We start from the raw sequence: 25,694 nt of genomic DNA, 5'->3' as shown, positions 1-25,694 counted from the left end.
GAAGCTTTTTTGTTGAAGGATAGCCACTCTTAGGTCTGTAATCGAGTATTTTTTAGACTTTTCTCATGTCCTCTCTTATTCATGTCCTTTTTAAGGCAAGAATCCTAGTTTTTACAACCTCTCTCCATATGACATTTTCCCCTGTGCCTTGGTCATCCTCATTGCCCTTCCCAGAACCTCCCCCCCCCAAATCTGCAATATCCTGTGTGAGAAGGGTGCACAGTACAACACAGAGGAGTCCAGAGGATGGTAAAACTTTGACTGGCTGATCTCATCGCATTATATTTTCTGTATGATTTCCCATCCCACTCCTCCTGGATTTCAATATTTTGCTGAGTTTCTGACCATGCTTGCACTGAGAGGATAGTTTCACATGGCTTGGTTTCCTCCATTTGAGGACTTCTCTACACTTGACTATAACCAAAATAATCATGTGTCAACTATAAATATTCCCACCTCACTTCTCAACCCCCTTTCTTGATTATTAATAACTATAAAGTATTTACCCAACTATTTGTTATAAAGTGTGTAACCCCTCTCACTCTTTTTCTCTGTCTTCACAGGCACCTTGAACATTTCTGAGCCTGATCGAAAAATTGAGAACTTCATGGCAGCTTTCAACCTCACCCCCTCTGACCCTTCAACATTCATCCTAATGGGCATCCCTGGCCTGGAAGCTGCTCATATGTGGATTTCCATCCCTTTCACAATGATCTACATTACCGGTCTTTTGGAAAATTTCATGCTTCTATTTGTTGTAAGCAAAGAGCAAACCCTACACAAGCCAATGTACCTGCTGCTATGCATGCTGGCACTCACAGATATCACCACGTCTACCTCTGTTGTGCCAAAAGCATTGTGCATATTTTGGTTTGATTTGAAAACCATTACTGTGCATGGCTGCCTCACCCAGTCGTTCTTCCTTCCCTTGGTTGCTGTTATGCACTCAAACATCCTCGTGACAATGGCCTTCGATCGCTACGTTGCCATTTGTAACCCTCTGAGATACACCATCATCCTCACCAAAGGACGAGTAGCTATGCTAGGGCTTCTAGGTTTGATCAAATCTGTTCTCTTCGTTCTGCCTCTGCCCTTGCTGCTGACCAGGCTGTCATTCTGTGCAAACCATATTATTCCCCACACACACTGTGAACCTATAGCTGTGGCGAAGTTATCATGTGGGGACATCAGAGTGAACAGCATATATGGCTTGGTGATACTCTTTCTAATCATCGGTTTAGACCCTATGCTCATTGCATTGTCCTATGGTTTGATCATCAGGGCTGTCCTCAGAATCTCCTCCAATGAAGTCCACCAAAAAGCCCTCAACACCTGCACAGCCCACATCTGTGTGATACTGATATACTATACTCCTGGCTTCTTCTCCACCCTGGCACACCATTTTGGTCAGGGCATTGCTCCCCACATTCACATCATCTTGGGTGACCTCTATCTCCTCATCCCCCCCATGCTTAACCCTATTATTTATGGGGTCAAAACCAAAGAGCTTCGTGACAAATTGCACAAATACACCTTCAGATGGTGATCTCCTGGGACACTGATTTTAAACCTTGTGACAAGAGGGGAAAGGCTATCTCCTCATTAATCAAGGGTGCTCTGTCCCAGTTTGGCAGAGCTCAGCACTGTGGAAGTTCAGTCTGAGAAGTTCCTCATACCTAATATCTTATCACTCCATCACCAAGCACTGCTCTCTCCGTTTTGAGTTCCCTCTCCTGACCATCACCTGACCTCTTTCATTGTCAACCATCAGAAACCCCTTTGGAAATTGCCACCTGATGTGTTGAGACTACCCCTGAGCCTGTTTTCCCTGGCAGTTTGGGACTCCAGAACCCTGCCTTCTTTGAGCCAGACATGCTAGCCTGTTGCAAACAGGTCTGAATCATGTCTCCCAAAAGCTGTATGCTTAACTGAAAACAGCTTAAGAAGAGCTCCTGTCTCCAACACTCTGATGCCAAGCTCCCATTGGGGTCCAAACCCTAAATAAATCTTTTTACCCAGTATAAAGCTTATACAGGGTAAGCTCATAAATTGTTCGCCCTCTGTAACATTGATAGAGAGATATGCACAGCTATTTGCTCCCCCGCCCAGCCGGTATTAATACATATTCTGGGTTAATTAATCAATAAAAAGTGATTTTATTAAATACAAAAGTAGGATTTAAGTGGTTCCAAGTAGTAACAGACAGAATATGACGTGACAGGTTATGACGTGATTGGAATAACAGAGACTTGGTGGGATAACTCACATGACTGGAGTACAGTCATGGATGGTTATAAACTGTTCAGGAAGGACAGGCAGGGCAGAAAAGGTGGGGGAGTAGCACTGTATGTAAGGGAGCAGTATGACTGCTCAGAGCTCCGGTACGAAACTGTGGAAAAACCTGAGTGTCTCTGGATTAAGTTTAGAAGTGTGTGCAACAAGAGTGATGTCATGGTGGGAGTCTGCTATAGACCACCGGACCAGGGGGATGAGGTGGATGAGGCTTTCTTCCGGCAACTCACGGAAGCTACTAGATCGCATGCCCTGATTCTCATGGGTGACTTTAATTTTCCTGATATCTGCTGGGAGAGCAATACAGCAGTGCATAGACAATCCAGGAAGTTTTTGGAAAGCGTAGGGGACAATTTCCTGGTGCAAGTGCTAGGGGAGCCAACTAGGGGGAGCGCTTTTCTTGACCTGCTGCTCACAAACCGGGTAGAATTAGTGGGGGAAGCAAAAGTGGATGGGAATCTGGGAGGCAGTGACCATGAGTTGGTTGAGTTCAGGATCCTGACGCAGGGAAGAAAGGTAAGCAGTAGGATACGGACCCTGGACTTCAGGAAAGCAGACTTTGACTCCCTCAGGGAACAGATGGCCAGGATCCCCTGGGGGACTAACATGAAAGGGAAGGGAGTCCAGGAGAGCTGGCTGTATTTCAAGGAATCCCTGTTGAGGTTACAGGGACAAACCATCCCGATGAGTCGAAAGAATAGTAAATATGGCAGGCGACCAGCTTGGCTTAATGGTGAAATCCTAGTGGATCTTAAACATAAAAAAGAAGCTTACAAGAAGTGGAAGGTTGGACATATGACCAGGGAAGAGTATAAAAATATTGCTCGGGCATGTAGGAAAGATATCAGGAGGGCCAAATCGCACCTGGAGCTGCAGCTAGCAAGAGATGTCAAGAGTAACAAGAAGGGTTTCTTCAGGTATGTTGGCAACAAGAAGAAAGCCAAGGAAAGTGTGGGCCCCTTACTGAATGAGGGAGGCAAGCTAGTGACAGAGGATGTGGAAAAAGCTAATGTACTCAATGCTTTTTTTGCCTCTGTTTTCACTAACAAGGTCAGCTCCCAGACTGCTGTGCTGGGCATCACAAAATGGGGAAGAGATGGCCAGCCCTCTGTAGAGATAGAGGTGGTTAGGGACTATTTAGAAAAGCTGGACGTGCACAAGTCCATGGGGCCGGACGAATTGCATCCGAGAGTGCTGAAGGAATTGGCGGCTGTGATTGCAGAGCCCTTGGCCATTATCTTTGAAAACTCGTGGCGAACGGGGGAAGTCCCGGATGACTGGAAAAAGGCTAATGTAGTGCCCATCTTTAAAAAAGGGAAGAAGGAGGATCCTGGGAACTACAGGCCGGTCAGCCTCACCTCAGTCCCTGGAAAAATCATGGAGCAGGTCCTCAAAGAATCAATCCTGAAGCACTTAGAGGAGAGGAAAGTGATCAGGAACAGTCAGCATGGATTCACCAAGGGAAGGTCATGCCTGACTAATCTAATCGCCTTTTATGATGAGATTACTGGTTCTGTGGATGAAGGGAAAGCAGTGGATGTATTGTTTCTTGACTTTAGCAAAGCTTTTGACACGGTCTCCCACAGCATTCTTGTCAGCAAGTTAAGGAAGTATGGGCTGGATGAATGCACTATAAGGTGGGTAGAAAGCTGGCTAGATTGTCGGGCTCAACGGGTAGTGATCAATGGCTCCATGTCTAGTTGGCAGCCGGTGTCAAGTGGAGTGCCCCAGGGGTCGGTCCTGGGGCCCGTTTTGTTCAATATCTTCATAAATGATCTGGAGGATGGTGTGGATTGCACTCTCAGCAAATTTGCGGATGATACTAAACTGGGAGGAGTGGTAGATACGCTGGAGGGGAGGGATAGGATACAGAAGGACCTAGACAAATTGGAAGATTGGGCCAAAAGAAATCTAATGAGGTTCAATAAGGATAAGTGCAGGGTCCTGCACTTAGGATGGAAGAATCCAATGCACCGCTACAGACTAGGGACCGAATGGCTCAGCAGCAGTTCTGCGGAAAAGGACCTAGGGGTGACAGTGGACGAGAAGCTGGATATGAGTCAGCAGTGTGCCCTTGTTGCCAAGAAGGCCAATGGCATTTTGGGATGTATAAGTAGGGGCATAGCGAGCAGATCGAGGGACGTGATCGTTCCCCTCTATTCGACACTGGTGAGGCCTCATCTGGAGTACTGTGTCCAGTTTTGGGCCCCACACTACAGGAAGGATGTGGATAAATTGGAAAGAGTACAACGAAGGGCAACAAAAATGATTAGGGGTCTAGAGCACATGACTTATGAGGAGAGGCTGAGGGAGCTGGGATTGTTTAGTCTGCAGAAGAGAAGAATGAGGGGGGATTTGATAGCTGCTTTCAACTACCTGAAAGGGGGTTTCAAAGAGGATGGCTCTAGACTGTTCTCAATGGTAGCAGATGACAGAACGAGGAGTAATGGTCTCAAGTTGCAATGGGTGAGGTTTAGATTGGATATTAGGAAAAACTTTTTCACTAAGAGGGTGGTGAAACACTGGAATGCGTTACCTAGGGAGGTGGTAGAATCTCCTTCCTTAGAGGTTTTTAAGGTCAGGCTTGACAAAGCCCTGGCTGGGATGATTTAACTGGGACTTGGTCCTGCTTTGAGCAGGGGGTTGGACTAGATGACCTTCTGGGGTCCCTTCCAACCCTGATATTCTATGATTCTATGATTCTATGATTCTATGAATATAATAAATTACCAAACAAAATAAAATAAAACACACAAGTCTATGCCTGATACAGTAAGAAAGTGATTAGAGATGAAACCTCACCCTCAGAGATGTTCCAGTAAGCTTCTTTTACAGACTATCCTCCTTGTAGTCTGGGTCCAGCAATCACTCACACTCCTGTGGTTACTGTCCTTTGTTCCAGTTTCTTTCAGGTTTCCTTTCGGGGTGGAGAGGCTATTTCTTGAGACAGCTGAAGAAAAGTGTACGGGTCTCCCAGGGGTATAAATAGATTTTCTCTTGCGGGTGAACACCCCTCCCTCCCCCTGTGTAGAATCCCAGCTCCAAGATGGAGTTTTGGAGTCACATGCTCAAGTCACATATCCATGTATGAATCAGAGCTTATAGGTAGCAGCCATTGTTCAAATGCTACCTTGAATGTCCTTAGGTAGACTTTTTTATGTGGATTGGAGCCTTCCAAGATCCATTGTCCATTAAGTGTTTCTTCATTGGGCACTTAACTTGAAAATTCCTTTCTAAAGAAGCTGGCCAAATGCCTTACTAAGGCTACTTAAAATCAAACAAGTACACAGCCAATATTCAAAACTTCAAATACAACAATGATATATGCATATAAATAGGATGAATAGATTCAGTAGATCATAACCTTTTCAGAGATATGTTACATGACATATGTAGCATAAAAGATATATCATTTCATCATCTGGCCAAATTATACAGAGCTACACACTGCCACGAACAAAAGTATGCAAAACCTGCAAGAACAGGCAACAATTGGATACATTTACAATATATTCTCCAGAATGATGTTAAAAGAATCTTAACCCTGTTCAAGGAGGAGAAGCAGTGTTCCTGGTGATGGCCCAGATGATGCCTAGGAGGAGGCTATAAAATACTCAACTAGCAATGTTAATAAATGTCATGAAGGATGCATGGGCGAGAATATATTCTCCAGAATGGTGTTAAAAGAATCTTAACCCTGTCCAAAGAGGAGAAGCAGTGCTTTTGGTGGTGGCCCAGATGATGGACAACATTACAATGGCCAGGGCTCAAAGTGTTACTGTGGATTATTATGGCTATTGGCTTATTATTGCGTATACTAATTCTGCAATGTGTACTGCGGTGGTTAAGGAGGGGACAGATCCATAAAGCACAACTGCTAATTGTAACACATAAAGCGATGTAGGCCCTCCACCACAGTGTAGCAGATTACCGGGACCCAACCTTCTCAGGCCCATTGCTATGGGAAGTCTGGAACTCAAATTGGAATCCTTGCAGTATGCCCGTAGGAGGGACGGTGCAGAACAGCATACTGCACAGAGGGCAGTCGGGCAAATGGAGCATGGACACATTCCACCTCGATACCTGGCGCTTTCAGGAAATGTGCCACCATGTGCCCTGTGCCTTTCCCAGGACACCTGGGTAGGAGGGTCCCAGAAGAAAAGAGAAACAAAAATCAGGTGGAGTGTTAGACGTGCTAGTGACTATGTAAGATTCAGGCCTGTATCATTGCCTGAGACTGAATTTTGGGGCTTGTTTAACCGTTTGATTTTTGATACTCTTATATCTGTATATTCTTATATCTTATGCCAAGGCATGTGACAAAAGTCCAAAAACATTCTGTGTGTTGTTTCTGCGTGGCCAGATGGATTTGTTCATATAATGAAACAGATAAGATAATTATGCCTACCAAGGAAGTGGGAGATTGGGACACAGGGACACTAGGTTCTGTGGCATCAAAGCTGAGAAGGAACACTGGGGAGCAAGGTTCTGCGGTGTTAGATTTATGGTACATATGTTTGCTGGAAACTAAAGTGAATAAGCATCACATTGCCTCCACTTGGGACTTCTGGTCTTCTTCTTTCTGTCTGTGTGCAAAGAATCAGGTGAGAGTGTGAAGTAAAAGCCCTCTGTTGCCTGATGTCTGCTATTTGTACTTAGGTGGCTTAGGTAAAGCCACAGTTTCGGTGTGTGGCACTATCTGCTGTCATTTTGGGAGATAACAGAGAATGAAGAGGCTGAATCAATAGCAAAGCAGTGTGGACAAGGGCCTGCCCTGCTATGTATAAGAGGGGTGCAGCAATTCCCATGGCTCCCACTGCACCCCGGGGGTGACAACCCGTCAAACTCATACCATTCGGAGCCCAAATTAGGCCCCCAGGCACCTGTGACAGGAGCATGGGGGAGGGACTGCAGAGCAAAAAAAAAGATCCAGATATAGCAGTAATTTCATTCCTTGACCACTGTGTTCTCGCCCCAACAGGGCACACCTAACTAAAATATCACCACACTCAAATGGCCTCAGGGCAAAATATCAGGCAAACTCTGTGGCTGTATCTTCCATAAAATGTGGGATACCTTCTGATATGAACTCCAGGTCATTTTGTCCCGAGGAGTGGTGAAGGAATCACAGAGTGAGTGGATTCAGAGTAGCAGCCGTGTTAGTCTGTATCAAATATATTTTGTTAGTCTCTAGAGTGAGTGGAGAAATCCCAAAGTTACCAGTATTGCTGCTGGATAGAAAAAAAAACATATCTACATGGATTTTGGAAACATCAACACAGTATTGAACTTTCATGCTTATTGATGCAGAGAGCAGATGAGCTATTAGAACATTACAGAGCTGATAGATATATCTCCTCTTTAGACCTCACAAAGGGATACTTGGCAGCACCTTTGATCTCAGAATCCTGAGAGAAGAAAGCCTTTTCCATGCCCTTCAGCTTGCATCAATTCAAGATCCTGTCATTTGGCCTCTACAGGGTGGCACTGAATTTCAGGGGTAAGGGACTGGATATTACAACTGCCTGGGTGTTATAAAGTGTTACACTGCTATGATCAATTGAAAACAGGCTTTGGTCCCCTATCTTGTGGCAGCATTCCCACACAGAGTGCAGATGGCAGGACATTAAAAAGCCACAGAAACTGATAGGCTGAAATGTCTGCAAGACTCAGTTTGCCCTGACCATCTGAGCTCCTGTTATCCGCAAATTCTTTCTTCACTCCCAGGGGAAGCTCTCAGGCTGAAATTCTCCGGGGTCTATTTTTTTACCCTTCTCCCTGCTCATGGAGCTGAGGGAATTGTTTGGGAGTCCTGGCCAATATAAGCATCTGCAGGGACGGTTCAGGGAAATGATAAATGCCGAGCACGCTGAGTGTCAGACATGTGAGATTCATACACTGATTCTCAGGGCTCTGCCTTCCTATTGCTGTAAGTTTATTTCCTCTCTCTGCTGAGCAGGATTTCGGTGAGTTGCCTCTTTATGCATTAGAGTTAGCGGTAAGGGCTCAGGAAGCGTTTCAGGGTTCAAGTCAAGAACAATCTGTCAGGAATTCAGCAGGACAGAGACTTGAACTGCTTAGTATTGTCAGTAACACCAAGGGATTTACATGGTAAAATTGGAACTACAAATGTTTTGGAAATACTTTAGAAAAATATTTGTTTTTAAGATCAGTTCCTTGTTACTGTGTCTTTATATCTGTTTGAGTAGCTTTCTTTTTGAGGGTGCTGTAGTTTTTTCTCAGATTTGCTCAAATTTTCCAATTCAGCAACCCTACCCTATTAGGAAGTGCAGCCAAAGCCTCTGCAGTGGGTATCTGTGTTACCAGAGGGTTAACCACAAGAATGGGTCACACATTGGCCAGATTCTACTCTCACATTCTGCCTTCAGTGGGTCACTCCAAATTGACACTGGCCTCATGTAAGGGACTGCGGAAGACTTTGTTACAGCCTAGCTAGGGAACTTTCGCTTTCTCGATCTGAGAGGTTACTGTGGGACATAGATAGCTGCTTTGTTATTGTAGGAGATAGTTCTTGAAGAACACAGCTGCTGTGTTATTGCAGGATATAGATAGTTCTTGAAGGACACAGTTGCTTTGCATGGCCCTTCGCCAGGTAGTAGAAAGCCCCACTTTAAGAAGCACCTAACTTTATATTCATGAGCTATTTTTGTGTAGTGCTTATTAATGCTGACTGTCTGCCCCTCCGTTGGACTCAGTCCCAGGCAAAGCTCCGAAGGTCCCTGCCCCATGACTGCAACGCTTGGAGTCCCTGTTGCGGGTGAGTCACTAACCTTCAATAAAGCCAATAACTCACAGCTGTGTGTAAGCCTCGTTTTTCTCAGATTACTCCTGCCGGACTTGTGGGGTTTCGAGCACCCTGGCCCAGAACACCTCCCTAAAGCAAAATCAGGGTCCACGTGTTTTGGAATCTACATATTTCATATCGAGTCTCAGAATGGTACATAAACTGGGGATTTCCTTCAGACTCCTTCAGCACCCTAACAGAATAGCGCTCTCTGTAGCAGGACCAGTGTCTTTAATTTCCGCAGCTCAGAGCCGAAAGATAAACAGGTGAAAGGTGAAATTTTGGCCCATTGAGATGACGCTACTGTCAGGGTTCCTTCCCCACTCTGAACTTTAGGGTACAGAGAAAACCTGCAAGAAAACCTCCTAAGCTTACTTTTACCAGATAAGTTAAAACTTCCCCAAGGTTCAAACTATTTTATCCTTTGGCCTTGGACTTCCACTGTCATAACCAAACATATGACTGGGTTTACTGGGAAAACGCTGTTTGGGAAATCTTTCCAGCAAAAATCCTCACTAAAACCTTGCACCCCCCTGCCTGGGGAAGGCTTGATAAAAATCCTCACCAATTTGCATAGGTGACCACAGACCCAAACCCTTGGATCTTAAGAACAATGAAAAAAACATTCAATTTCTTACAAGAAGAATTTTAATAGAAGAAAAGGTAAAAAGAATCACCTCTGTAAAATCAGGATGGTAAATACCTTACAGGGTAATTAGATTCAAAACATAGAGAATCCCTCTAGGCAAAACCTTAAGTTACAAGAAAGACACAAAGACAAGAATATTCATTCTATTCAGCACAGTCTAATTTCTTAGCCATTTAAAGAAATCACAATCTAATGCATATCTAGCTAGGTTTCAGAGTAGCAGCCGTGTTAGTCTGTATTCGCAAAAAGAAAAGGAGTACTTGTGGCACCATAGAGACTAACAAATTTATTTGAGCATAAGCTTTCGTGAGCTACAGCTCACTTCATCGGATGCATTTGGTGGAAAAAACAGAGGGGAGATTGATATACACACACAGAGAACATGAAACAATGGGTTCAGCTCTCGTCTCCTAATGCCCCTACTCTACTTGCGCTACATTGATGACATCTTCATCATCTGGACACATGGAAAAGAAGCTCTTGAGGAATTCCACCATGATTTCAACAATTTCCATCCCATCATCAACCTCAGCCTGGACCAGTCCACACAAGAATCATAGAATCATAGATTCATAGAATATCAGGGTTGGAAGGGACCCCAGAAGGTCATCTAGTCCAACCCCCTGCTCAAAGCAGGACCAAGTCCCAGTTAAATCATCCTAGCCAGGGCTTTGTCAAGCCTGACCTTAAAAACCTCTAAGGAAGGAGATTCTACCACCTCCCTAGGTAACGCATTCCAGTGTTTCACCACCCTCTTAGTGAAAAAGTTTTTCCTAATATCCAATCTAAACCTCCCCCATTGCAACTTGAGACCATTACTCCTCATTCTGTCATCTGCTACCATTGAGAACAGTCTAGAGCCATCCTCTTTGAAACCCCCTTTCAGGTAGTTGAAAGCAGCTATCAAATCCCCCCTCATTCTTCTCTTCTGCAGACTAAACAATCCCAGCTCCCTCAGCCTCTCCTCATAAGTCATGTGCTCTAGACCCCTAATCATTTTTGTTGCCCTTCGCTGTACTCTTTCCAATTTATCCACATCCTTCTTGTAGTGTGGGGCCCAAAACTGGACACAGTACTCCAGATGAGGCCTCACCAGTGTCGAATAGAGGGGAACGATCACGTCCCTCGATCTGCTCGCTATGCCCCTACTTATACATCCCAAAATGCCATTGGCCTTCTTGGCAACAAGGGCACACTGCTGACTCATATCCAGCTTCTCGTCCACTGTCACCCCTAGGTCCTTTTCCGCAGAACTGCTGCCGAGCCATTCGGTCCCTAGTCTGTAGCGGTGCATTGGATTCTTCCATCCTAAGTGCAGGACCCTGCACTTATCCTTATTGAACCTCATTAGATTTCTTTTGGCCCAATCTTCCAATTTGTCTAGGTCCTTCTGTATCCTATCCCTCCCCTCCAGCGTATCTACCACTCCTCCCAGTTTAGTATCATCCGCAAATTTGCTGAGAGTGCAATCCACACCATCCTCCAGATCATTTATGAAGATATTGAACAAAACGGGCCCCAGGACCGACCCCTGGGGCACTCCACTTGACACCGGCTGCCAACTAGACATGGAGCCATTGATCCCTACTAGTTGAGCCCGACAATCTAGCCAGCTTTCTACCCACCTTATAGTGCATTCATCCAGCCCATACTTCCTTAACTTGCTGACAAGAATGCTGTGGGAGACCGTGTCAAAAGCTTTGCTAAAGTCAAGAAACAATACATCCACTGCTTTCCCTTCATCCACAGAACCAGTAATCTCATCATAAAAGGCGATTAGATTAGTCAGGCATGACCTTCCCTTGGTGAATCCATGCTGACTGTTCCTGATCACTTTCCTCTCCTCTAAGTGCTTCAGGATTGATTCTTTGAGGACCTGCTCCATGATTTTTCCAGGGACTGAGGTGAGGCTGACCGGCCTGTAGTTCCCAGGATCCTCCTTCTTCCCTTTTTTAAAGATGGGCACTACATTAGCCTTTTTCCAGTCATCCGGGACTTCCCCCGTTCGCCACGAGATTTCAAAGATAATGGCCAAGGGCTCTGCAATCACAGCCGCCAATTCCTTCAGCACTCTCGGATGCAATTCGTCCGGCCCCATGGACTTGTGCACGTCCAGCTTTTCTAAATAGTCCCTAACCACCTCTATCTCTACAGAGGGCTGGCCATCTCTTCCCCATTTTGTGTTGCCCAGCACAGCAGTCTGGGAGCTGACCTTGTTAGTGAAAACAGAGGCAAAAAAAGCATTGAGTACATTAGCTTTTTCCACATCCTCTGTCACTAGCTTGCCTCCCTCATTCAGTAAGGGGCCCACACTTTCCTTGGCTTTCTTCTTGTTGCCAACATACCTGAAGAAACCCTTCTTGTTACTCTTGACATCTCTTGCTAGCTGCAGCTCCAGGTGCGATTTGGCCCTCCTGATATCTTTCCTACATGCCCGAGCAATATTTTTATACTCTTCCCTGGTCATATGTCCAACCTTCCACTTCTTGTAAGCTTCTTTTTTATGTTTAAGATCCACTAGGATTTCACCATTAAGCCAAGCTGGTCGCCTGCCATATTTACTATTCTTTCGACTCATCGGGATGGTTTGTCCCTGTAACCTCAACAGGGATTCCTTGAAATACAGCCAGCTCTCCTGGACTCCCTTCCCTTTCATGTTAGTCCCCCAGGGGATCCTGGCCATCTGTTCCCTGAGGGAGTCAAAGTCTGCTTTCCTGAAGTCCAGGGTCCGTATCCTGCTGCTTACCTTTCTTCCCTGCGTCAGGATCCTGAACTCAACCAACTCATGGTCACTGCCTCCCAGATTCCCATCCACTTTTGCTTCCCCCACTAATTCTACCCGGTTTGTGAGCAGCAGGTCAAGAAAAGCGCTCCCCCTAGTTGGCTCCCCTAGCACTTGCACCAGGAAATTGTCCCCTACGCTTTCCAAAAACTTCCTGGATTGTCTATGCACCGCTGTATTGCTCTCCCAGCAGATACCAGGAAAATTAAAGTCACCCATGAGAATCAGGGCATGCGATCTAGTAGCTTCCGTGAGTTGCCGGAAGAAAGCCTCATCCACCTCATCCCCCTGGTCCGGTGGTCTATAGCAGACTCCCACCATGACATCACTCTTGTTGCACACACTTCTAAACTTAATCCAGAGACACTCAGGTTTTTCCACAGTTTCGTACCGGAGCTCTGAGCAGTCATACTGCTCCCTTACATACAGTGCTACTCCCCCACCTTTTCTGCCCTGCCTGTCCTTCCTGAACAGTTTATAACCATCCATGACTGTACTCCAGTCATGTGAGTTATCCCACCAAGTCTCTGTTATTCCAATCACGTCATAATTCCTTGACATCACCAGGACCTCCAGTTCTCCCTGCTTGTTTCCAAGGCTTTGTGCATTTGTATATAAGCACTTGAGATAACCTGTTGATCGCCCCTCATTCCCAGTATGAGGCAGGAGCCCTCCCCTCACAGACATTCCTGCCTGTGCTTCCTCCCGGTATCCCGCTTTCCCACTTACCTCAGGGTTTTGGTCTCCTTCCCCCGGTGAACCTAGTTTAAAGCCCTCCTCACTAGGTTAGCCAGCCTGCTGGCAAAGATGTTCTTCCCTCTCTTCGTAAGATGGAGCCCGTCTCTGCCCAGCACTCCTCCTTCATGGAACACCATCCCATGGTCAAAGAATCCAAAGCCTTCTCTCCGACACCACCTGCGTAGCCATTCGTTGACCTCCACGATTCGACGGTCCCTACCCAGGCCTTTTCCTTCCACGGGGAGGATGGACGAGAACACCACTTGCGCCTCCAACTCCTTTATCCTTCTTCCCAGAGCCACGTAGTCCGCAGTGATCCGCTCAAGGTCATTCTTGGCAGTATCATTGGTGCCCACGTGGAGAAGCAGGAAGGGGTAGCGATCCGAGGGCTTGATGAGTCTCGGCAGTCTCTCCGTCACATCACGAATCTTAGCCCCTGGCAAGCAGCAGACTTCTCGGTTTTCCCGGTCAGGGCGGCAGATAGATGACTCAGTCCCCCGGAGGAGAGAGTCCCCGACCACCACCACCCGCCTTCTCCTCTTGGGAGTGGTGGTCGTGGAACCCCCAACCTCAGGACATCGCATCTCATGCCTCCCAACCAGCGGAGTCTCCTTCCGCTTTCTCCCCCCAGACATATCATCTGGTCCACTCTCCGCAATGGTACCTGTGGAGAGAACATGAAAGCGGTTAGTTACCTGTGTCTGTGTTACTGGAACCCGGACATTCCGCTTACCTCTTCTGGAGGTCACATGTTGCCAAGCTTCTTCACTGGCCTCTTGGCTCCTCTGTGCAACCTGCTCTATATCTTTAGAGCTTTGTGCCCCTAGAAGCCTATCCTGAGTTTGGTCCAGAAAATCCTCAGTCTCTTGTATACAACGCAGGGTCGTTACCTGTTGCTCCAGACCTTCAATCTTCTCTTCCAATATGGAGACCAGCTTGCACTTTGTACAGACAAAGTCGCTTCTGTCCTGTGGAAGAAAGACAAACATGGCACATCCAGTGCAGGTCACAACAGCTGAACCCCCCCCTTCCATATCACCTACCTACTATGAGCTTCCTCAGAGACGTTGGCAAGATGTAAGCCTCACTGGGCTCACTCCAGGCGAACTCCCAGGCAAACTCCTGCTGTGAGCTGCTCTGCTGTCCCCGCTGCTCCGCTGGTTCGCGAGGCTCTGGCTATTTTTAAACAGCCAGGCTTCCCTGACGCAAACACACAGACACCCTAATGCCCGCCCCCTGCAGGCTAGCAGCCAATCAGACACTCACTCAGGCTCTCTCCCTGCCCTCCCTGCAAACACACGCTCGGATACTTCCTCAGCAAGCAAACACACACACTCGGATACTTACCAGTCCCAGGCAAACTCCTGCTGTGAGCTGCTCTGCTGTCCCCGCTGCTCCGCTGGTTCGCTGCCGCTCCAGGAGATCCACTTCCTGGACAATACGGTGCAAATAAGCGATGGTCACATAAACACCACCCTATATTGGAAACCTACTGACCGCTATTCCTACCTACATGCCTCTAGCTTTCATCCAGATCATACCACTCGATCCATTGTCTACAGCCAAGCTCTACGATATAACAGCATTTGCTCCAACCCCTCAGACAGAGACAAACACCTACAAGATCTCTATCATGCATTCCTACAACTACAATACCCTCTTGCTGAAGTGAAGAAACAGATTGACAGAGCCAGAAGAGTACCCAGAAGTCACCTACTACAGGACAGGCCCAACAAAGAAAATAACAGAACGCCACTAGCCATCACCTTCAGCCCACAACTAAAACCTCTCCAACGCATCATCAAGGATCTACAACCTATCCTGAAGGACGACCCATCACTCTCACAGATCTTGGGAGACAGGCCAGTCCTTGCTTACAGACAGCCCCCCAATCTGAAGCAAATACTCACCAGCAACCACACACCACACAACAGAACCACTAACCCAGGAACCTATCCTTGCAACAAAGCCCGTTGCCAACTCTGTCCACATATCTATTCAGGGGATACCATCATAGGGCCTAATCACATCAGCCACACTATCAGAGGCTCGTTCACCTGCGCATCTACCAATGTGATATATGCCATCATGTGCCAGCAATGCCCCTCTGCCATGTACATTGGTCAAACTGGACAGTCTCTACGTAAAAGAATGAATGGACACAAATCAGACGTCAAGAATTATAACATTCAAAAACCAGTTGGAGAACACTTCAATCTCTCTGGTCACTCGATTACAGACCTGAGAATAGCTATCCTTCAACAAAAAAGCTTCAAAAACAGACTCCAACGAGAGACTGCTGAATTGGAATTAATTTGCAAACTGGATACAATTAACTTAGGCTTGAATAGAGACTGGGAATGGATGAGTCATTACACAAAAATTATTTCCCCATGTTATTTCTCCCTCTGACCCCACCCCACCCCCCACTATTCCTCAGATATTCTTGTTAACTGCTGGAAATAGCCTACCTTGCTTGTCACCATGAAAGGTTTTCCTCCTTCCCCCCACCTCCCCACGCTGCTGGTGATGGCTTATCTTAAGTGATCACTCTCCTTATAGTGTGTATGATAAACCCATTGTTTCATGTTCTCTCTGTGTGTATATCAATCTCCCCTCTGTTTTTTCCACCACATGCATCCGATGAAGTGAGCTGTAGCTTACGAAAGCTTATGCTCAAATAAATTTGTTAGTCTCTAAGGTGCCACAAGTACTCCTTTTCTTTTTGCATATCTAGCTAGATTACTTGCTAAGTTCTAAGACTCCATTCCTGTTCTGTCCCAGGCAAACGCATCACATACACAGACCCTTTGTTTCTCTCCCCCTCCAGCTTGGAAAGTATCTTGTCTCCTTATTGGTCATTGTGGTCAGGTGCCAGAGAGGTTATCCTAGCTTCTTAACCCTTTACAGGTGAAAGGATTTTTCCTCTGGCCAGGAGGGATTTTAAAGTTGTTTACCCTTCCCTTTATATTTATGACATGCCCCCGCCCCCCAAATCACAGCTAGGGTGAAACACAGGCTGGGATTTCTTCCTGGAGCTCTAGGGAAAAAAACAGACTTATTAAGACACATGCACCTCTAAATATACTACCAAGTATATAAAGACTAACAATATTTTCCACATATCAAGGACTATTTTAACCAGTTGATTCTGGGAAACTTTCATGGGAGAGTGCATCAGCCACTTTGTTAGAAGCTTCTGAGATGTGTTGGATGTCGAAACCAAAATCTTGGAGAGCTAAACTCCACCGAATAGGTTTTTTGTTATTTCCCGTGGCAGTATGAAGCCACTGTAGCGGAGCATGTTCGGTTTGCAGGTGGAAACGCCATCCCCAAACATATGGGAGTAGCTTTTCCAGAGGGTAGACAATGGCGTAACGTTCTTTTTCACTGACTGACCAGTTGCTTTCCCTCTCAGACAGCTTCTTGCTGAGAAACACCACAGGGTGGAATTCTTGATCCGGTCCTTCCTGCATTAAAACTGCTCCCACACCACGCTCGGATGCATCTGTGGTTACTAGAAATGGTTTGTCAAAGTCTGGGGCCCTTAGTACAGGGTCAGATATGAGTTTCACTTTAAGTTGGTTAAAGACCTTCTGACACTCTTCGGTCCACTAAACGGCATTTGGCTGTTTCTTTTTGGTTAGGTCTGTCAGTGGGGCGGCGATTTGGCTGTATTGCGGTACAAATTGTCTGTAATAACCAGCCACATCTAAGAAGGATTGAAACTGTTTCTTTGACTTTGGGACAGGCTACTTTTGGATAGCATCCACTTTGGCCTGTAGGGGGTTGATAGTTCCTTGACCCACCTGGTGTCCAAGGTAAGTCACTCTGTTTCAGCCTATTTGACACTTCTTAGCCTTAACAGTTATTCCTGCCTCCCTTATGCGCTCAAAGACTTTTTGTAGATGTTCCAGGTGTTCTGCCCAGGAAGCTGAAAATATGGCCACATCGTCAAGGTAGGCGACTGCATATTCCCCTAATCCCACTAGGAAACCATCTACAAGTCTTTGGAAGGTGGCGGGTGCATTCCGCAGCTCGAAAAGGAGCACATTAAATTCATACAGCCCGACATGTGTGATGAAGGCTGACCTTTCCTTGGCGGATTCATCTAGTGGTACCTGCCAGAACCCCTTGGTTAAGTCCAAGGTAGAGATGAACTGGGCCCGTCCCAGTTTCTCTAATAGTTCATCTGTGCGTGGCATTGGATAGTTGTCTGGGCGAGTTACAGCATTTAGCTTATGGTAGTCTACGCAAAAACGTATCTCCCCATTTGGTTTGGGAGCTAGAACAACTGGAGATGCCCATGCAATATGGAATGGGCAGATTACACCCGTCTGTAACATATTCTGGATCTCCCGCTCTATAGCAGTTTTAGCTTGAGGAGACACCCTGTAAGGTTGGACTTTAATTGGGTGAGCATTACCTGTGCCAATGGAGTGGTATGCCCATTCAGTCAGCCCTGCGGTGGCTGAGAACGTTGGCACATAGCTAGTTCACAGCTCCTGGATCTGCTGTCGCTTCATACACCCAACGGTAATGGGGAGGTTCACCTCTTCCACACCACCATCACTTTTCCCTTCATAGTAGACACCTTCAGGACACTCAGCATCATCTCCTCCCTGGGCTGTAAACTGACAAACTTTTAATTGTCTGGAATAAAGGGCTTTAGAGAATGAATATGGTACACCTTAGGCTTTCGGTTGGAGGTGGGGAATGCTATGAGTTAATTAACAGTTCCCAGGTGCTCCTGGACCATGAATGGCCCTTCCCATGACGCTTCCATTTTATGGGCCTGGAGCGCCTTTAAGACCATAACCTGGTCTCCTACTTTGAAGGAACGCTCTCTGGCATGTGTATCATACCAGGCTTTTTGCTCTTTTTGAGCATTTTGTAGGTTTTCTTTAGCAAGGGCTTGAGAGGTTCAGAGGGTGTTTTGTAGGTTGGTTACAAAGTCCAGAATGTTAGTTCCTGGAGAAGGTATAAATCCCTTCCATTCTGCTTCACCAACTGTAATGTCCCCTTAACCTCACGGCCATATACAAGTTCAAATGGTGAAAACCCTAAACTGGGATGTGGTATAGTTCTGTAGGCAAAGAGCAACTGCTGCAACACTAGGTCCCAATCCCTGGAGTGCTCATTTACGAATTTATGTATCATGGCCCCCAAAGTTCCATTAAACTTCTCCACCATGCCATTTGTTTGATGGTGGTAAGGAGTTGCAAGCAAGTGATTTACCCCATGAGCTTCCCAAAGGCTTTCCATAGTTCCTGCCAGGAAATTAGTTCCTGCATCTGTGAGGATGTCGGAGGGCCAATCTACACTGGCAAAAATGTCCTGAAGTGCCTGACATACACTTTTAGCCCTGGAGTTGCTTAGAGCTAATGCGTCCGGTCATCGGATGGCAAAATTCATGAAAGTCAGTATGTACTGCTTTCCTCTGGGTGTCTTTTTTGGAAAAGGACCCAGAATATCCACAGCAACTCGCTGAAATGGAACTTCAATCATGGGGAGTGGCTGGAGAGGGCTTTGACCTGGTCTTAGGGTTTTCCCACTTTTTGGCATACTTCACAAGACCAGACATAGATAGAAACATCCTTGTCCATTCTCTCCCAGTGGAATGACCTCCCCAACCGGTCTTTTGTCCTGTTCACCCCAGCACAGCCACTGGGATGATCATGGGCTAAGCTCAAGAGCTTGACCCGGTACTTAGTTGGAACTACCAATTGTCCCTGAGGATGCCAGACTTCTGCTGTCCACCAGAAAGAGTTTCCTTGTATAAGAGTCCTCTTTCTACAACAAACCTGGATCGATTAGAAGAGCTGAGAGGCGGTGGGTTGCTCTGCGCCACCATCCAAGCTCTCTGAAGGCTTTTGTCTACTTCCTGTTCAGCCTGGAACTGTTCCCTTGATGCTGGAGACATCAGTTCCTCATTGGATTGTGGACCTATACTTGGTCCCTCTGGAAGTGATGTAGGGGATGGGGCTGTTTCCATTGACTGTGAACCGCTCTCCGCTGGTGCAATATGTTGGGGTTCAGGCTCCGGCTGAGCCTCTTCCGTAGGGTTATTGGCTGCTGCCGGTTCAGGTTTGGTGGGGCCCTCTGGGGTTGGAGTTGCAAGTACTGGATTCAGTGCTGGCAATGGATCTGGTGCTGGTTATTCCGCTGGTGCCGGTTCTGGAACTGGTTCTGTCTGGGTCTCTGGGACTGGATCCACTACTGCTGTTGCAGACATTGGCCTGGGGTCCGGGTCCATCACCTCTGACTGGGTCCTGGTAGAAGCTTCCAGAACAGCGCTAGGCGTGACCACTGGTTTAGTCTGGCTGCGGGTGACCATTCCCACCGCAGCCACCATGTCAAGGTTCCTTACCCACTCTGAACTCTAGGGTACAGATGTGGAGGCCTGCATGAAAACCTCCTAAGCTTACTTTTACCAGCTTAGGTTAAAACTTCCCCAAGGTACAAACTATTTTACCCTTTGCCCTTGGACTTCCACTGCCACCACCAAATGTTTGACTGGGTTTACTGGGAAAATGTTGTTTGGGAAATCTTTCCACCAAAAATCCTCACTAAAACTTTGCACCCCCCTGCCTGGGGAAGGCTTGATAAAAATCCTCACCAATTTGCTTAGGTGACCACAGACCCAAACCCTTGGATCTTAAGAAGAAAGAAAAAAGCATTCAATTTCTTACAAGAAGAATTTTAATAGAAGAAAAGGTAAAAAGAATCACCTCTGTAAAATCAGGATGGTAAATTCCTTACAGGATAATTAGATTCAAAACACAGAGAATCCCTCTAGGCAAAACCTTAAGTTACAAGAAAGACACAAAGACAAGAATATTCATTCTATTCAGCACAGTCTAATTTCTTAGCCATTTAAAGAAATCATAATCTAACGCATATCTAGCTAGATTACTTACTAAGTTCTAAGACTCCATTTTTTTTCTGTCCCCGGCAAAAGCATCACACAGACAGATCCTTTGTTTCTCCCTCCCTCCAGCTTGGAAAGTATCTTGTCTCCGCATTGGTCATTGTGGTCAGGTGCCAGGGAGGTTATCCTAGTTTCTTAACCCTTTACAGGTGAAAGGATTTTTCCTCTGGCCAGGAGGGATTTTAAAGGTGTTTACCCTTCCCTTTATATTTATGACAGCTACTTGTACTTATATTTATGACAGTCACATGTAGGGACTTAAATCAATGATCTGATTTACAACAACTGTGACTTCAACTGGAGGAATCCTGTGGCCTCTATGGATGGGTTTGCTCATTTGGACCAAGGAAGAACTGACAGGAGAGTTGCTCAAATCTCAAACCTACAGGGTTAGAGGTTCACAACAAGTAGAACAATTCTTTTTGTGGGGGGGAGGAGAGGGGTCTGCTGTCTCTGTACCCCTGCATCTCTGGTTCTGGAGAAGACTAGAAGAACCAAAAGGCAATAAAGAGAAAAGCATGTTTCTGGCTCAGAGGAAACCAGACGGGATTGAAAATCTCACCGCGGGAGATCCAGGTCTCCGGGTGGAGAGAGACACCAAGCAGCTACAACATCTCCTGTAAATATTCCTGCAATAATCCATCTAAACCACAGAAATTGTAAGTAGGCAAGGAAATGCTTTAGTTTATCTTTTATCTTTTATTACCCTGTAAAGTTACCTTCCATCCTGATTTTGGTATTGTGATTCTTTTACTATTTTCTTTATAATAAAGTTCTTCTTTTAAGAACCTGATTGATTTTAGTATCCTGAAGACAAAGGGTCTGGTCTGTAGTCACATTGCTAAGGCAATTCGTTGGTATATTATTCTCAAGCTTCCCCAGGCAAGGGGGTGAAGGGCCTTGGGGGATATTTTGGGGGAACAGGGATTCCAAGTGACCCGTCCCTGAATTTTTGCTTAAATCACTTGATGGTGGCAGAAATACCATCCAAGGATGAGGAAAGGAATTTGTGCCTTGGGGAAGTTTTAACCAAAGCTGGTAGAATATAAGCTTAGAGGGCCTTTCATACGGGTCCCCACATCTGTATCCCAAAGTTTAGAGTGGGAGGGGAACCCTGACAGAGTCCCTGAACATTTTGGCTAAAACCAGCTGTTTATTAATTTCCTTGGGTGACCCCTGATTCTTGCATTAAGTGAAGGAGTAAACAAGACTTCTGAATACACTTTCTCCACACCATTCACAATATATAAGATCTCTATCACATCCTCTCTTTTTCCAAGCTGAAAAGTCCCAGTCTTTTAAATCTCTTCTCAGACAGAAACTGTTCCTTATGCCTAATCATTTTTGTTGCCCTTCTCTGTACCTTTTCCATTTCAAATAGATCTTTTTTGAGATGAGGAGACCAGAACTGCATTCAGTATTCACTGTGTGGGATATATATAGTTCTTTCTTTGTGCTGTACTGACTCTGGCCAGATAGGCCATACAGCCAGCTGCAACCGATCTTCCCGATATATCTAGACTTGGCTCGTAGAGGAGGAATTGGCTCAGATTTATTTTCAACAAAGCACGGTCATAAATATTCTGGCTCAATTGGTACAGGTACACTAATACATGTATGCACATTGCAATAGACTAGCTCAGTTAGTGGCAGGACTGTCCAGGAAATGGGGAGACCAAAACTGCATTCCGTATTCACCGTGTGGGATTTGCATAGTGGCATTATTGCATGTTATGTCTTCTTATCTATCATACATCAGACCTCAATGTTACTCAGCATGGAAGACCCCAGGCCAAAACTGCATTCAGTATTCACCGTGTGGGATTTACATAGTGGCATTATTGCATGTTATGTCTTCTTATCTATCATACATCAGACCTCGATGTTACTCAGCATGGAAGACCCCAGGCCAAAACTGCATTCAGTATTCACCGTGTGGGATTTACATAGTGGCATTATTGCATGTTATGTCTTCTTATCTATCATACATCAGACCTCGATGTTACTCAGCATGGAAGACCCCAGGCAGAGTTCTGTGAGAAAGGCACCCAGCCATGTTTATTGTCCTCTAGTCATAGTCCTTGCACTCTGGCTATGAGCCAAATGAACAAACGAGCATATTGAGGGTAATGGCATTTAGAACTGAAGGATTGGTAGAGTGATTTCACAGAACTTTCCTAGTGACATTAAACAAGATTGTAGCCTAAAATTCCAAATGTTGGGACCAACTCTTCCCCCACCTCATTTTTGCTATCAGTAAGGTGCTCTCTTTGAAACGCTGTCTGGGAAGCACCTCGAGTATTTCTAGACTTGCTTGGAAAATCATGAAAGAGCAAAAGCCCCAATACAATCTTCAATTAAGAAAGGGCCTCAAGATATTATGGGAGTTTACTAGAAGAATTTGCTGAATGCATAACAGGTACAAGAGAAGATCTGTAACATAGGGGGTCTAGCTGCAAATGTTCAGACTGGTGTTATGGTTACTACCAAGTTTCCTGTTCATATGAATGGTTTAATGGGAGGGACCCTTGGAGATAATGAGGCATGTGGGTTCCATCAGCTATGAGGTCCAGCACACAGAGAAGAAAAAGGAAGCCCAGATGAGAACATAAGAACAGCTATATTGCATCAGACCAATGGTCCGTTTAGTCCAGTATACCTGTTTTCTGACAGGAAGCATTGCCAGGTGCTTCAGAGGGAAAGAATAGAACAGAGCCATTATCGAGTGATCCCTCTCCTGTCATCCAGTCCCTTCATCTGGCAGTCAGAGGCTAGGGACACAGGAAACATGGGGTTGTGTCCCTGAACATTTTGGCTAAAACCGGCTGCTTATTAACTGCTGGTTCTTGCATTAAGTAAAGGAGTAAACAATACTTCTGAATTCACTTTCTCCATACCATTCACAATTTATAAGACCTCTATCACATCCTCTCTTTTCCAAGCTGAAATGTTCCAGTCTTTTTAATCTCTCTTCAGATGGCAGCTGTTCCATCCCTATTCATTTTTGTTGCTCTTCTCTGTACCTTTTCCATTTCAAATATATCTTTTTTGAGATGGGGAGACCAAAACTGCATTCAGTATTCACCGTATGGGATTTACATAGTGGCATTATTGCATGTTATGTCTTCTTATCTATCACTTTCCTGGTGGTTCCCAGCATTCTATTAGCGTTTCTGACTACTGTCATACATTGAGCAGATGTTTTCAGAGAACAATCTACAATGACCCCCAGATCTCTTTCTTGAGTGTTAAGAGCTAATTTAGACCCCATCATTTGGTATGTATATTTGGAATCATGTTTTCTATTTTCAGAGTAGCAGCCGTGTTAGTCTGTATTCGCAAAAAGAAAAGGAGTACTTGTGGCACCTTAGAGACTAACAAATTTATTAGAGCATAAGCTTTCGTGAGCTACAGCTCACTTCATTGGATGCATTTGGTGGAAAATGCTCTCCTCTGTTTTTTCCACCAAATGCATCCGATGAAGTGAGCAGTAGCTCACGAAAGCTTATGCTCTAATAAATTTGTTAGTCTCTAAGGTGCCACAAGTACTCCTTTTCTTTTTTTGTTTTCTATTGTGGTTTACGGCTATCATTTGAATCTTTTAAAAACCTAGAAAGGATCCTCCTCAGACCCTCCAAGTGACACTGAACACCATATTCTTCATAATTGTATGATTATGAACCTAAAAACATAAGAACATAAGAATTGCCAGACTGGGTCAGACCAAAGGTCGATCCTGCCCAGTATCCTGTCTTCCGACAGTAGACAGTGCCAGGTGTCCCAGAGGGAATGAACAGAACAGGGAATCATCAAGTGATCCATCCTCTGTCGCTGATTCCCCGCTTCTGTCAAACAGAGGCTAGAACCCATCCTGGATAATAGCCATTGATGCACCTCTCCACCATGAAGTTATCTGATTCTTTTTTGAACCCTGTTATACACTTGGCCTTCACAACATCCTCTGGTTGACAGTGTGTTGTGTGAAAAAATACTTCCTTTTATTTGTTTTAAACCTGCTGCCTATTAATTGATTTGGTGACCTCTAGTTCTTGTGTTATGAGAAGTAGTAAACTTCTTCCTTATATACTTTCTCTACACCAGTTGTGATTTTATAAACCTTAATATTATCTCTCCTTAGCCATCCCTTTTCCAAGCGGAAAAGCCCCAGTCTTATTAATCTCTCCTCATTTTGTAAAATATATGTCTTGTCAGGTGTCATCTGAAAAGTTACCATTTGCTGAAAATGATTATCCTGTTTGTGTGCACATGTCATTTTTATATGATGTGATGCATTTTGACTATGTGTCTGTATTTCAAATGTAGTTACATATCAGTGACACCCATTAAGCAAAATGATTCCAGTCTAGACAAGTGGTGAAGACCCTATTCAGGGTAATGCACCATTAGGCGAACAGTTAGCCATAGGAAAGCTTATCTCCCACTTGGTAAGTCTTCCTGAGAATGCAACAAAAGTCTTTGGATAATACCTGCTATGACCGAAGAGTGCATGCAAGGGTATGCGACCAGACCACAAGACACTGAACTCCATTTTGAGTACCTATATTTTTCCACAAAGTGAGCAGGGAACTCTTTTTGGAACTAAGAATTCCTGCCATATACTCTTTTAAATCTATACAAGGTGGGGTGTGACTGCATCTTGTGGTCTCACTCCTCACACAAGAGAACCGGAAACATCCTAGGAACAAAGTCTGAACTGGGAGAAGTGCTGGTCCCAGGCCAAAAGGATTTCTGACTTGTGTATGGAGCTTCACGGAGTGCTTCTTGTATCACCAGCCAGGGTGAGAAATTGCTGATTCATAGTCAATCTATATAATATCTAAGGCTTAGTTTGCAGTTTTGTTTATTTGCTATGTAACCTGCTTTGACCTCTTTGGTATCACTTATATTAATTTCAAATATATATTTCTGTAGTTAAATTTCCTTTTTGATTTATCTAAACCACTGTGCCTTTGAGTGAAGTTTCTGGGGAAAATCTCAACTTGTTTGACACAGGCTGTTGAATAGCCTTCCCACATCGAGGGGAGGGTGAAATCTACCAATGAGCTTACAATCTACAGACCCCCTCCAGAGTGCAACACAGTATTATGGATTCAGTCCAGTAGGTGGTGTGAACTTGGGGAGTGCGGAAATTGGCTGATGTCCTCCCTTTCTACTTGGGTGGCTTAGGTTAGCTCTCTGGTAGCTCCATTTGGGTGTGTGGTGCCATTTACTGTTGTGTTGGGCGATAGGAAGACCTGCAGAGAGACAATGACAGTGTGAAAAGGGGCCAGCCCAGCTGGTTGGTTAGAGGGATGCATCAGTTCCCACAGCTCCCAGACTGCACCCCAGGGGTGACAACCAGTCACACTCATACCCTCCAGAGCCCAAATTAGTTCCCCCTGTCCCTGTGACACAAGAATGGGAGAGGGACTGCAGCCTGAAGAAAAGATCCTGATGTTGCAGTTATTTGATTCCTTTACCACTATGTTCTCTCCCC

General features: G+C 45.4%; 1 protein-coding gene and 1 long non-coding RNA gene across 2 annotated transcripts; both read left to right on the top strand.

Moving 5' to 3' along the window:
- Positions 1–607: 607 nt before the first annotated feature.
- On the top strand, positions 608–1,546 carry LOC119844864 (olfactory receptor 52B2-like). The gene has a single exon (XM_038376290.1). It carries the CDS (start codon positions 608–610, stop codon positions 1,544–1,546), a length of 939 nt encoding a protein of 312 aa, XP_038232218.1.
- A 7,993-nt stretch (positions 1,547–9,539) lies between these two features.
- Positions 9,540–19,956, top strand: LOC122457503. Its single transcript, XR_006277062.1, has 2 exons — positions 9,540–9,674; positions 19,898–19,956. It is a non-coding gene; the product is annotated as an uncharacterized LOC122457503 (long non-coding RNA).
- Positions 19,957–25,694: the final 5,738 nt, after the last annotated feature.

Source organism: Dermochelys coriacea, chromosome 1 (assembly GCF_009764565.3).
Source record: "Dermochelys coriacea isolate rDerCor1 chromosome 1, rDerCor1.pri.v4, whole genome shotgun sequence".
NCBI lineage: Eukaryota > Metazoa > Chordata > Testudines > Dermochelyidae > Dermochelys > Dermochelys coriacea.
This window is presented reverse-complemented; position numbering and strand designations above follow the sequence as displayed.

Bases quoted from the DNA above. Each gene is read 5' to 3' on its own strand.
- LOC119844864 (XM_038376290.1), top strand. From the start codon at position 608: ATGGCAGCTTTCAACCTCACCCCCTCTGACCCTTCAACATTCATCCTA.